General features: G+C 41.3%; 1 protein-coding gene across 1 annotated transcript in view; it reads left to right on the plus strand.

The window, feature by feature from the left end:
* Positions 1 to 723: 723 nt before the first annotated feature.
* Positions 724 to 13480, plus strand: part of LOC310798912 (acid sphingomyelinase-like phosphodiesterase 3b) — a gene marked incomplete at both ends in the record, with an annotated part of 123313 nt that continues 110556 nt past the window's right edge. The window contains 3 exons of the mRNA XM_083661470.1: positions 724 to 793; positions 966 to 1179; positions 2979 to 3076. Coding sequence (XP_083517596.1) covers positions 724 to 793; positions 966 to 1179; positions 2979 to 3076 — 382 coding nt within the window. The remainder of the gene's footprint in view (positions 794 to 965; positions 1180 to 2978; positions 3077 to 13480) is intronic.

Consider the following 13480-nt stretch of genomic DNA (forward strand, 5'->3'; position numbering starts at 1 on the left):
AACGTTTTTTTCTTTTCTTGAATCAAATAGTACATTATCAGCTTTATTTTAGCATGCAAAAGTAGAGCAAGACCCATTCCTGGCTGTTCATTGGCTAATGAGTCTCGCATTTTGGTCCTCCACTGATGCCACGCTGTCTCTAGACTAGAGGACACTAGCCTGGCCATTCTGGAAGGCCCGCCCTTTTCTTAAGGCTGATTGTTCGATTTCAAGCAAGCAAAATCTGACTGGCTTGTAGGCTACAAGGGGGCGTGTTTTGTAAATGACAAAGTAACATAATTCAGATATTAGCTACAACACCCCCAAGTAGCCTACCAAAACCACTAGGCTAGAAATAGCTTAAGACCCCCTTTAAAATCTCTAATTTATGTGCATTTCCTTTGTAGCCTACCAGAAAACGGTTTACCTTGACATTATTACAAAAGACACAGGAGAAGAATATTTAATATATTATTTAATAATATTTAATAATTTTCAATTTCGAAGAAACAGAATTTCCGACAGCACCTGAAGGCAGCAAAAATATTTGAGTTGTATAGTGAGTGTTTCCATCAAACATAAATAAATCAACCGAACTGCATTGTGTGTGGGTTTGGGCACAAACAATAGCCTACAATTGGGGAATGGGGCGAGCGCAAACAAGTGTAGCCTACAATAGGGGGATGGGAAGGGGGAGAGGGGGGGGTTGGGAGAGCTGTCGGACTTTGCTTCCCAGAGCCCGACATGTCTGCAACGAAGAGCACCCTGCTACTGTTATGTCTGCTTCTCAGATGTGGAGTTATTGCGCTGTCTGGTAAGTAGGCTAGGTTATAGCCTAAATTAGCTTAAATGATAACGGGTGCAGCCTGCTTTCTAATTATTATTCGAGCACATAGAACTCAATAGGCTACTTCAATAAAGTATTTCCTGAAAGAAACCTAGTTTTGCCGAACTGGTCTCATGCGTAATTACGCAATTTTGTTCAGGGAAATTTTGGCACATCACAGACCTGCACTGGGACCCAACGTATGAACTCACCGATAAACCCGAAAGTGTGTGCGCATCCAGTGGACAACGACCCGCAGTCGATGCGGGGGATTTTGGAGACTATGTCTGTGACTCGCCATGGCACCTCATCAACTCCTCTGTGTATGCCATGAAGGATATTCTGCCAGATCCCGACTTCATCGTCTGGACAGGGTAAAGCGCATATATATATATATATAGGCTATATATACACACACACAGGGCCGCTGGAAGTCACTTTAAGTAGGGGGTGCTGGGAGGAAGGGACTCTAGGTGGGCCCCGCCGGAATTTTTTTTTACCTTTTTTTTTTTTTTTACCTTTTTTTGCCATATTTAGAGGAATATCTCATTTTAAATTAACATTAGGATACTGTTGTGATGTAATTATTCAGTATTTTCTCCTTTTCTCACTCATTCAGAGCAAAGAGGGAGATATATAGCATGATGATAATGCTCTATATCTCCCTATTTGCTCTGAATATACCAGTTAACATGACACAGACTTAACATGATAGAAATATTATCAGCAAACTTAATGACTAGACTAATTATTCTGATCTGAATGGCATATATCAAGAAACATTGACTCCTCTCTTTGCTGTATAGTGGGACATGCATTTTTGAGTAGGCTATTAAAATAGCATGTCAAGTTCACATTTCTTTATTGCCAGATTAAACAATTCGTGTTGGTTGTTGGTTGGTTCAACACAACATGCGCGCTTCTTCTTCTCTAGCCTACAAGCATGTAACTTCCTTGATTGTTATTGTTGATAATTCTATTTAAATAGGCTACATTTTCAGTATATCAATAATGCAATCATTTCCCAAAACATTCTTAACCAAGAAAGGAACATAGTGCACTGCAAAATATTTTTAATTACATTTGTAATTGGGGGGGGGGGGAATCTAGGGGGTGCTGCAGCACCTGCAGCACCCCTACTTCCCGTGGCCTGACACACACGCATACATAATACACACACATCTCACACACACACACAAACACCAAACCTGTGCTCCATCTGGGAGAAACGTGTGGTACAGAAGGCAAAAAAGATCAGACAATCTAGCCACATTTTGTCCAGTAAATTTGCTCTGATGCCCTCAGGCCGGCGCTACCATGCGCCCCCTAGGAGAACTAACCGGTACTCCAACTCTTTCTTCCCTTCAGCTGTCAGGCTGTTAAACACAGACAGTAGTCATTTTAAATGAATGCCTTCACTTATATGAGCGCACAACAGGCTGTACGTATCCTGTCTGTGATGAACAGGTTAGGCTCGTTCATACAGATATATATCTTTTATTTCTTATACATGTTCTCATGTCTTTACATATAGAAATATATGTATACTTTTTATTTCTTGTTCATATGATGCTGATCTGTTATCCCTGACAATGTTTATGTTATGTCATGCTGTTACGTTACGTCCTGTCATGTCTGAAGTTTGTAGCTCACTGTGAGCTTTTGAAGGTGTTGGGTAGGCTGTGAAACTGTCTGAATTGCCCTTATGGGATAAATAAAGTAATCTGAATCTGAACCACTAAGCCAAATTCTTTGTGCAAATATACCAGGCCAATATTATGGTTTATTAAGTAAGCAGTCAAAATTGAGGGGTGTGGATGGAATGGCTCCCTTAACAAAATTTAAGGTATAAATGGGTGAATTAATGTAAGGTTATTTTATTTGTTTGCATCACTAACTTTTTCATTAACCTACTCGTTGTGTAAAGGAAGTCTTATGGGAGAAACAAACTCTTGTGTAGCTTCCTAACTTTCAGGCAGCTTTCACATGCGAACCTAACCTGATGCTGCCAGATGGATGTAGGTTGGTTCACATTGAGGGATTGTGAATTTGTGAAGAATACCGCCCCCATCTGGCAGAGTCAGGTTAATGCAAACCTGTCCTGTGACAAGAGTGTGATCCTGTCCACTTCCAAAGCATCCTATTTGAAACAACATTCCTATTGACCTTTCAGAGATAACACACCACACGTGCCAAATGAGGATCTGGGAGAAGCTGCAGTGCTCGACATTACGAGCAACCTCACCCACATCATAACTCAAGTCTTTCCAGGTATGCGTCACCACCTCGCCATGGCAGCTCACCCGTTTTCCGAACGCCCACAATGTCAATGACCCATTTATACACGAGTGCAGTGCCTGTCCCCAGGCCCGTAGCCAGGGTCTGAGAAATACAGAGGTCATTTTAGCGCAGTGTGGGGGGGGTCCAGCGGCAGCTGTGCCCCCCCGGATAGAAAATGTTGTCCATTTTAAAGTAGGAAATCACAAAAAGTGTGGACCAAAGCAGCTCAAAGGGCAATAGTATACAAAGTGAAAAAAGGGGGGGAGTTTTAAGGCAATATTTAATAAGTAATATATCTGTGTACAAGCAGTTACAAAACAGAATATATCTTCGATGTACTACGGGCAAACAAAACACAACGTGTTTCAACCACACAGGGCTTCCTCAGGCAGTGTCAGCTAACACAGTGTATGGAGACATGTGCGCGCATTAGTGCCCAATTCTGTTCAGGCTCTCCTCCGCACCGCGCTCCTCCCCACAAGCCCCCGCGCTCCCCCCGCCCACTCTACTCACCATCCAGAGAATACGGATGGACCATTTCCAGTTGTTTCTAAACAAAGACCCCTCATGTCTATAAAGGTAAAACCGGAAAATATCCTGCTCTGGCTAGCCGGACATGATCCAGACTTCATGTTTAGAAGAGGCTTACACAGTGTCCGACAGTGTGAGTGCTTCATTCTCCCATAAACTTGGTCCCAAATCCAGTTGATTATACAGATGGGTTTTACATGGTTAAAAACAAAAAAACAGATGCAATCTTAATATAAGAAATCTTTATTGATTAAAAAAAAATAGTTTTAAAAAAGATTAAAAAGAACCCCAGATAAAGACCATCTTCTTAGTGCTTCTTGCGCTCTGAAAGAAATTAGGGAAAAGTCTGTAATTATAGACTTATGATACACACAATGAAAATGAAATATTAACAGTCAAACATTTACGCATAACACACAAAACACATTTTTTTTGACTAGGACAAAGAAGATCAGAGCCAAAGACACACATGTAATAAATAAAATCTTCCTTCAAGCCAGTGGTTTGCAATACCTCCTAAAATCCCTGCACTTAAGATTCTTTCAAATAAAATGACAACTCATACCTTTCAGTCTCATCAGCTCTTTAGATTGTTCCTTGAGCTGTTGCTGGAGCCGAGCACAGTTGGCACAACCTGCAGAAACATGCAACATTAAACCTCTGTCTGCCAAGATTTCAGGGATTTCAGCGGTGCAGGCGCTTCTAGAAAGTGACGCGTGTGTCTGTTTTCAGCCACATGTGGGCAGTGCACTGAGAGGTAAGCAGGAGATTTAGCCAAGGCCCCTCCCCCCGCCTCTACAAGGAAGCACAGTGCACTGCAGACAGACACCGTGCCAGAGAGAGGGGGAGCAAACCTGCGCCTCTTACTTCAACACCTGTGTCCAGGGTGTGACTTTTACTTTCAAAATAAGATGTGGCTGAGTGATCAAAATAAGATGTGGCTGAGTGAAGGCAAATATTCAATTGATGACACGCCCACAAAATTACTAATTTATCCACCAACTGAAGCCATCTGATCATGGTGGTGGAGTAGCTGCAATCCACAGAATTGATTTCAAATGCTCCATAACCAGTGTTGGGTCAAAATGTAAATACTACATATTACAAGTTACTTTACAATGTTACTGTCTGTGTAGAGTAACTTGTTCTTATTACACTACTTTTACCAAAACGGCAGCAGAATGATATCGCTGCCAGGTATGCCGAGTGCCATCCCGATCAAATAATTTCAACCGCCTTGAAGTCAGTGTAAACAATCAAAACATTCTAAATGTTATTCTTTTCCTTTGTTATTGTCATCTATCATGGTTATTTGCATAAAAACATATACTTTGATTAGGAAATTATTGTATTTTTTTTAAATATGTGCTTTGATTTATTTATTTTTAACTCAATTTGTAACTTGAGTTAGTTGACAAAGTAACTGGTTTAATATTACTGAAATCCTATAAGTAATAAGTTATATTACTGAGTTACTGCTAAAAGTAATATATTACATGTAATATGTTACCCCCAACCAGGGGCAGACTGGGATTCTAATTCAGGCCGGGCATTAGATAGCAAGCAGGCCAGGCCGATAGGGGCCGCCGCGCGTGCCGGCATCCGTAGGGCGACAGCGAAAAATTTGGGCCATTTGAAGCCCAATTTGAGCCGTTTGAAGCCCGATTTGGGCCGTTTGAAGCCCAATTTGGGCCGAGTCCAATTTTACAATGAGATGCACCCACTTTAACCCTGAATAAAGTAATAAAACCACTAGTAAACCAGTAGGCAGCGCCTGACCTGCTGTTCAGTGAGTGGCCTGACTGGGGGCACCAAGAAACAAAAACAATTTTTTTTTTTTTTGCAGGCCAGGCCACCGGGCATTTGCCCGACGTGCCCGATTATGCAGTCCGCGCCTGCCCCCAACACTGTCTATATAACTTGGTTTGACATAATGAAGCCTGATTTAATTGCGCTTACCACTGCTGCTGCTGGCTGGAACACTGGACGATGTCGCAGCTTCAGCAGCGGGGGCCATCAGAGCATCTAAAAGTATGACGACATAAAAAGGACAATTGTCAACTCAAACGTGTTCGGTACATGATCGACATCGACGCCTGCTTAGGCGTCAAACATGCTCAGATAGCCACAAAGACTATGATGTTGTACAGGTCAAGCTACACTAGGTATACAAGGTGCTCTTTATGAAAGAACCACTGATACAACCAATAAAAAAAATATATATAGAATTGTGTTTAAACTTTATAATTTAAAACTGTTGTATTTAGCCATCTTTTTCTTTTTTGGCAAAGGCAAAGAGACACCTCTGGCCAAGAGGTGCTTCTTTGGCTGGATGGATGCTTGTGCAGTCTTGGGGTTATTGTCTGTATGCAAGGACAGGAGAAAACAGTGGATTCAGATAATGCACGTCACAAATCAAAACCGCCCCACTCATCTAAATATATCCTTATTATTAAAGGCTGGCTCAATCAATCCCTCAGTGCAAACAGCACCGATACTTCAAAAGGGCTCAGTTGTTCCATTTTTCAGTCCAGACCAGCAAGGTGGAAAAACTTTATTAACATGGAACATGGATACAATATGACTTTTATCGTTTGTCATTATGTGTCAAACAAACCCAGAAATGTAAAGCCTGACCAGCACTAAGCGTGTACCTCTTTGGCCACGACTGGCTGGGATGCCACAGGGCTGCTTGGATCCTATCATCAGAACCAAGGGGAAAAACAGGGTGTGTCATTAGGCCTACAGTATGAAACACTCACCTGAATGATGAAACATCCAATTGTAAACTAGCAAGCACCTTCTGAAATGACATTCATGCAGGTACACACGCTGCCTACCTGTCACCGGACGCCCATAGCAGGAAGCAGGTATTCCTGTGGTCTTTGATACACACAATTGGGTGGGGGGGGGGGGGGGGGGGGGGAGGGGGGAGATGGGACACATTTTAAAATATAGCTTATTGTTATATGCCTAATCCTGGTTTATCCCCATCACCTCAATCCAGCTGATAAATATTCTGAGAGCTTTACTACACCAGCAGCTATGATACAGACAGCAATGAGAAGTTAATATAATGGTGTTGCACTGCCTTTTGCACAGTCTTATCCAGTGGTTTTCAAACTTTTTGTGCCCGAGGCACACCAAAGGGCAAGACAAAATCTCAAGGCACAAATGGGCAAAATAGCCTCTGTAACACGTCCAGTCTAAATGTTTTTTTTTTTAATTTACCAATGCAAAATAAAAGTTGACAAACCACTACTACTCATGAAATAGTTAACAAAATAATTCAGGAATTAATTTGAAACTACCAACCAGGAGGATTCAGCATAGAAGCATTAAACATCAAAATGATAGTGTTTAACTAGCCAATAACCCAAACAGCATAAGGAGGATTTACCATTAAACAATACAAATCAAATCATTACTTACTTTCTGGCATATATTCACACGGCTTGGTGCTCTCAACATAACACTGAGCAGAGCAGAGGGTTTAAATACAGAGGCAGAGTGACTGAGGCTATACATTAGTCCAGAGTACTGTCAGGTGTGTATGGGTGATTGCTGGCAGGTGTGTGCATTGGTGAATCAGGGGAAAGAGCAAATGTGAGGTGTGGAGGATTATGGGAAACTGAGTCAAGGATGTAACCCCCCCCCCAGTTCTCACAAATAGGATAACGGTCTGGTCAATTAGGAGAAAAATGCTCCAGTAAAAACGAACAAAATCCAGGATCCATGCGTTCTCTCTCACACCCCCACACAAATTCATTACTTCAAGAGTGTCATCCAAATATCTGATAAGACACCCCACCACACACACAGTTCTCCAAGTTGTTATTCTATTTATTTTATTATTAGTATTATTATTATTGTGCAAGAGTATAGTTTGCTCTGTGAACCAAAGCACTGTGCATATTTCTAAATGCTTATTTCTGTCATAGTAGAAAAAACCCCCATAAAAAATGAACTCTGAGTATTTGCAGACATAAAGGTAAATGAAAAAGCAGAAAAAACTTTTATTTTTTTTACATACACACAATGCATTGAAATGACCTGCCAACCAAAATGCTCTTTTCAGTGATCTCTCAAGTATTCCCAATTTCCAGCTGAAAGCTAAATTCACCCTAAAGGAATATGATAGCTTTTTTTTTTACAGTAAATACAGTGAGAACACATGAACAGAGAGCACAGACAAACACATACATTTCCACCTGTCTGTCAAACAGCTGAGAACATTTCATTTTCCTGTGAGGCTTACGTTTAAGTTCAACTTTTGAAGTAAACTGCTGTGTGAAGGATGGATTTCATTTCAATTTCAATTTCTGTTCTTTTTAACCAATGGATTATTAAAGCAGCTACGAGCAACTTTTTCGATTGTTATTAAACAGTATAAATTTAATATCAATGCATCACATCTTACCTCTAATAGTCGACGAGACCAACGCAGAGTAGTCTCGCTTGAACCCCGAGTGAATCGGCCAGTGTTAGTGTGTCTGTAGCCAGGGCAGATCAGGAAGTGAAATGAAACGGTTTGCAGCAGCCACTTCGGCCATAACCACAAAATAACTTCCAAAAAACCTGTTAGAATATAACGAGAGATGTTCCCGAGAGTATGCGTGGCGTTCACATTGTTTATGTTATGTTGCTAGGCAGCGCAAACGGGATAGGCAGGCAGCTGCGTTTCACTTCCTGGTTTCACTTCCGCGTTTCACTTCCGGGTTACCCGGTCCGGTCGCTCTAGAGAGCCCCCTGTTGACGCGAGTTTAGACAGACTATAGACTTAATAATCACCTAAGGGAGCAATCTCAGATACACACGGCTTTGGTCTCAGCTACTATTATAGGTAAGATGTGATGCATCAATATTGTAATTATACTGTTTAATAACAATCGAAAAAGTTGCTCGTAGCTGCTTTAAGGCTTTTTTTTAAAGGCTCATTTTAGGAACCACTTTAACTGGATCATCACAAACCAGAAAGTAATACATTAATAAAGAAAGGCTGTCCATAATTCTTAAAAATATAATCTCTTATATATAGATACAATTGGTAAAAAAATAAAAAATAAAAATGTTTTGACACATTTTCCTGTAACCAAAATTTGTATTTAAGTGACATCTTTTCTCAAATGCTTGCCTTGGCTTCACAGAATGGGTTCATCCATGGTATGAATTCTTCCCTTTAGTCAAAAGAAGGTAAGACAGGTTAAGGAAATTCAAGATGTCATCAGGGACCAATCAGGAAGGAGTCATCAGAAGGTGGGGCGTAGGAAAAGCCAAGAAAGGCGTCGTCTGCCTCCATGACACCGGCGTTGACGATGGAATGATCTGCAGACCAGCAGACAGAGTTGGGCACCATCTCATCTGTGAACTCAGGATCGAAGTTTGAGATATCATAGGGAGAGTTCTGTAAAGACATGGGGAGGGGGAAGCACACATATAACCTGATTGACGATATTACAGCAGCAGGCTGCAATCTGACATACAGATCAGTATCCAGCTTTGTTAAACAGCACGAAATTGCAAGGTGAATTTGAGTCACCTGTCAATCACAGCAAAAGTAAACGACCTTGGTCCAAAAACAAAGATAAACGCTGCAATATTGCTCACCGAAACTTTGCCGTTGATATCTGCACAGTTGCATTGACTGACTGGAGACATAGAGACAGACAGTTCTGCCTTTATTAGACAAATGTGTGTATTCTTTTTGTATGATTTGTGTTAGTTTATCACTCTTTTATGCTGTTAACTTGCATTCTTCTCTCTCTCTCTCTCTCTCTCTCTCTCTCTCTCTCTCTCTCTCTCTCTCTCTCTCTCTCTGCGTGTGTTTTAAATGTCCTCTCCCCTTTGAACCTTAGTTTGTAGTTTAATGGCTGTCTGTTATGTCCCTTATTGTTGAACTTTGTATGTTTGAATTCTCATTGGATCCCCTCCCCTTTCCCCCCAAGAGGCTAACTTCATGCCAGGCAACAATAATGTGTTCTCAAGTGACCTGCCTGGTCAAATAAAATAAAGGTTAAAAAATGTGATGGAGACATCATCGGAGATTCAAATATACCATAATGTCCTACTTTACTTTAGTTTTTAATGTTGATCAACTCTTTCCGCCTTCATCTTTCAGGCACTAAAGTGTACTCCGCCCTGGGTAACCATGACTTCCACCCCAAGAGCCAGCTTCCTGCAGAACCCAACAGCATCTACAACCAGACAGCAGAAATGTGGCAGGCCTGGTTGGAACCAGAGTCCCAAGGAACCTTTAAAAAAGGTAGTGACAGCTTCCTTTGATACCCTGAGATTCCTCTGATACTTGTTAGGACAGCAGGTTAGCCCAGTGTGTGAAGAGACCGTCCTTCAACCACGGGGGGCCAGGTTCAAACTTCAGTATCGGCAGGCGTCCGCCCTGCTGAAGTGCCCTTGAGCAAGACACTAAGTCCTTTCTAGGTGCCGCAAAAGTTGCTTTTCTACAAGGATCAACAAATTATTATGGGACAAATTGCACATGAAACACAAATCCTTCAAAGTAAATGTCACTTGAAAGCATGTGTCAAATTCTGTTAAGCGTTTTCTTCAATGTTCCTCTTCTTCTAGGTGGATATTACACTGAAAAGCTACTGAATCGAACAGGGTTCAGGATGCTGGTGCTCAACACTAACCTCTACTATGACCAGAACAAGCTGACCCTGAACATGGAGGACCCTGCAGACCAGTTTAGCTGGGCGGACCAGGTTCTTACAGAGGCTGCCAACAACAAAGAGAAGGTAATCTCAACGTTCTCTGCCTTACACAAAGATTACATAAAGTACCACACAAGCTACTATGAACTACTACTAGCTACTAAGTACTATGTGTACTTTGCTAACTCAGCACTGACTTGTCTGCCAGGTGTACATCATCGGTCACGTTCCTCCAGGTTTCTATGAGAAGAAGAGAAGCAAGCTGTGGTTCACAAAAGAGTTCAACAAGCGATACGTGGAGCTAATTCAGAAGCATCACTCAGTCATCCTCGGACAGTTCTTTGGCCATGGACATACTGACAGCTTTCGCATGGTCTACATCTCCGAGGGTACAATCAGATAATTGTACAGCTGCTACTACTACCACTACTACTACTTCTACTACTACTACTAGTAGTTTCCTTCACTGTTTTACATGTCATTTCAATTTCTTAATTGAGATGCACATTGTGACTTTCGCCTCAGTGTCCCATGTTTCATGACCTGGTGCCAGACTGAAAGCGACAATAATGAGTGAAGACTTTTCTTTTTCAGCACGATGTGAAGTCCCTTCAGACCATCCTATCAGCACCATGTTCCTCAGCCCCGGAGTCACACCGTGGATACCCAACCTGCCCGGCGTCGAGGATGGAGGCAACAACCCTGGGATCCGTGTCTTTGAATACGACACCCAAACACTCCTGGTCAAAGTAAGACAAGGCCATTGGCACACTTTTTTTATATATTTTTATTCCTTGTCATTTAGACTGAGGATCTACTGATCTACTGAGGCCCGATCTACAGTTGGTTTTTATGTTTTTATCTGAGAAAATGTTCTAAATGTGATACCTGCATCTAACAATTTCCATCTACTTCCATCAACACATTTTCCAATTTTAACGCTTCTCATTTCGACCCACCCAGGACGTGGTGACCTACTACCTGAACCTGACTCGAGCCAATAAGGCCGGGGCGCGCTGGGAGAAGGAGTACCGCCTGACCGAGAGCTTCAGAGTACCAGACGCCTCCCCAGCCTCCATGCACCAGGTTGTGCTCCGCATGGCAAACGACCGCTGCTACCTGCAGACGTACTACAAGTTCAACTCTGTCAGCTACGACCTGACAGAGTGCGACAGCGACTGCCGTATCGATCATCTGTGTGCTGCAAGAGAGGTAGACTTCAACAGGTATGAATGCTGTGTGGAAAAAGAAGGGGCAGCCTCCCTTTATGGTGGCTTGCTGCCCGTCCTCTCTGGGGCACTGAGTCTGGGCTTGGCCAGCTGGTAATGATCTGTAATCACAGGACTTTAAACCATCTCAGTGGAAAGTTTGAACTGTCAGTGAGTCATTGGCTAGCATAGCTACAATACAAAAAAAAAAAAAAATATATATATATATATATATATATATATATATATATATATATATATATATATATATATATATATATATATATATATATAGAGCTTTGAGTATTCTAAGTGGCTGTGTAAATGTTTTTTTTTTCCTGAATGGTTTCAAAATTACAATATTATAGTGGCTGTGTAAATGTTTTTTTTCCCTGAGTGGTTTCAAAATTACAATGTTATTCATTATTTGGTGTTTGCTGGATTATCAGAGGACATACAGTATATTTAATCAGCCAATATGTGTCCTCTTGTAAAACCTAAAACTGAGTGGTGCACTTCAAAACACTCACTGGACACACCCTGGCCTATCTATCCAAACTTCTGTGCATACCGGTATCCACATCTACTTACAACCTCAGACCCACGTCTGTAATCACTCTCGCTGTCCCAAAAACCAAGAAATCCTTTGGTAGCAAAGCCTTCCACTCTGCTGCTGCATCAGCTTTGAATGGATTTAATAAATCGCTTCAGCTGGACCGGTTCATTGACTTGACTGTCTTTGGCAGACTATTGACGTCTTAAAAAAACAACACACATATCTGCAATTGCCAACTATCCTGACACCACTGCCCGTCTCCTAACCTTGCATTATGTCCTGTCTAACCCATTGACACCTGATGCAGCATTTGTGTGTGTATCCCTTTAAGACCGCGAACCGTGTTCGCGGGTCTTAAAGGGATACACACACAAATGAGGGATATACACGCAAATGCTGCATCAGGTATCAATGGGTTAAGTCCTCTTACTCCGATTTTCTATGCATGTGCCTGTCTTTACTCGTGCTTTTTTAACCCTGTTTAGATTTGTTGATCTGTATTGTTGTTATTTTGTGTGTGGCTTTGTGTCCTCTTGGCAGATCATTGTTGTAAAAGAGAATGTGTTCTACCTGGTAAAATAAAGGAAATTAATGAATGGCTTCAATATTCTTTGATGTGCCTTCTTTACCTCAGTTTCTTTGATACTGCCTAAATACTTGATTTTCAGTCACGTATGGAAAAGAAAAGGTATATAGGCTCCTAGGTGGCTCGGTTGGTTAAGGTGCATAACATGTAACCCCGATGTGAACCCAGACTTTGTCACATGTCATCCTACTCTCTCTCTCCCACACATTCCTGTCTCCCTCTACTATGCTATATATATATATATATATATATATATATATATATATATATATATATATATATATGAGCAAGTGGGCAATGTTTGTGTGTCTGTTTAAATTTTTGTCCCACTGATGATGTCATAGGCATTGTTACAATCCCTGAGGATGTCATAGGCATCGTGACAATTGTGATGTCATCAGTGATGCAAAGTTGTGTACGGTAATCACAATGGATTTAAAACATTTTCAAACAGTAATTGTAATTGTTATGTTGGTAACAGGGTTGACAAAACAGATATGCATGTTGTTTATATGTGAAAAAATAAGATAGCCTGAGATGGCACGGCACATTTTCCTGAGAGGTAAGGATCCACTTAATCCAAAAAGGGGCTTAAATACTTTTAAAACAGTACTTTGAAAATCAAACATCAAGAATGCAAAATGCTTTCCGATAAACACCCAGATATTAGCTACAACACCCCCAAGTAGCCTACCAAAACCACTAGGCTAGAAATAGCTTAAGACCCCCTTTAAAATCCCTAATTTATGTGCATTTCTTTTGTAGCCTACCAGAAAACGGTTTACCTTGACATTACAAAAGACAGGAGAAGAATATTTAAAGGGGATCTAGATTATTGTTAAT

This window comes from Poromitra crassiceps (assembly GCF_964638095.1).
Source record: "Poromitra crassiceps genome assembly, chromosome: 26".
NCBI classification, from domain to species: domain Eukaryota; kingdom Metazoa; phylum Chordata; class Actinopteri; order Beryciformes; family Melamphaidae; genus Poromitra; species Poromitra crassiceps.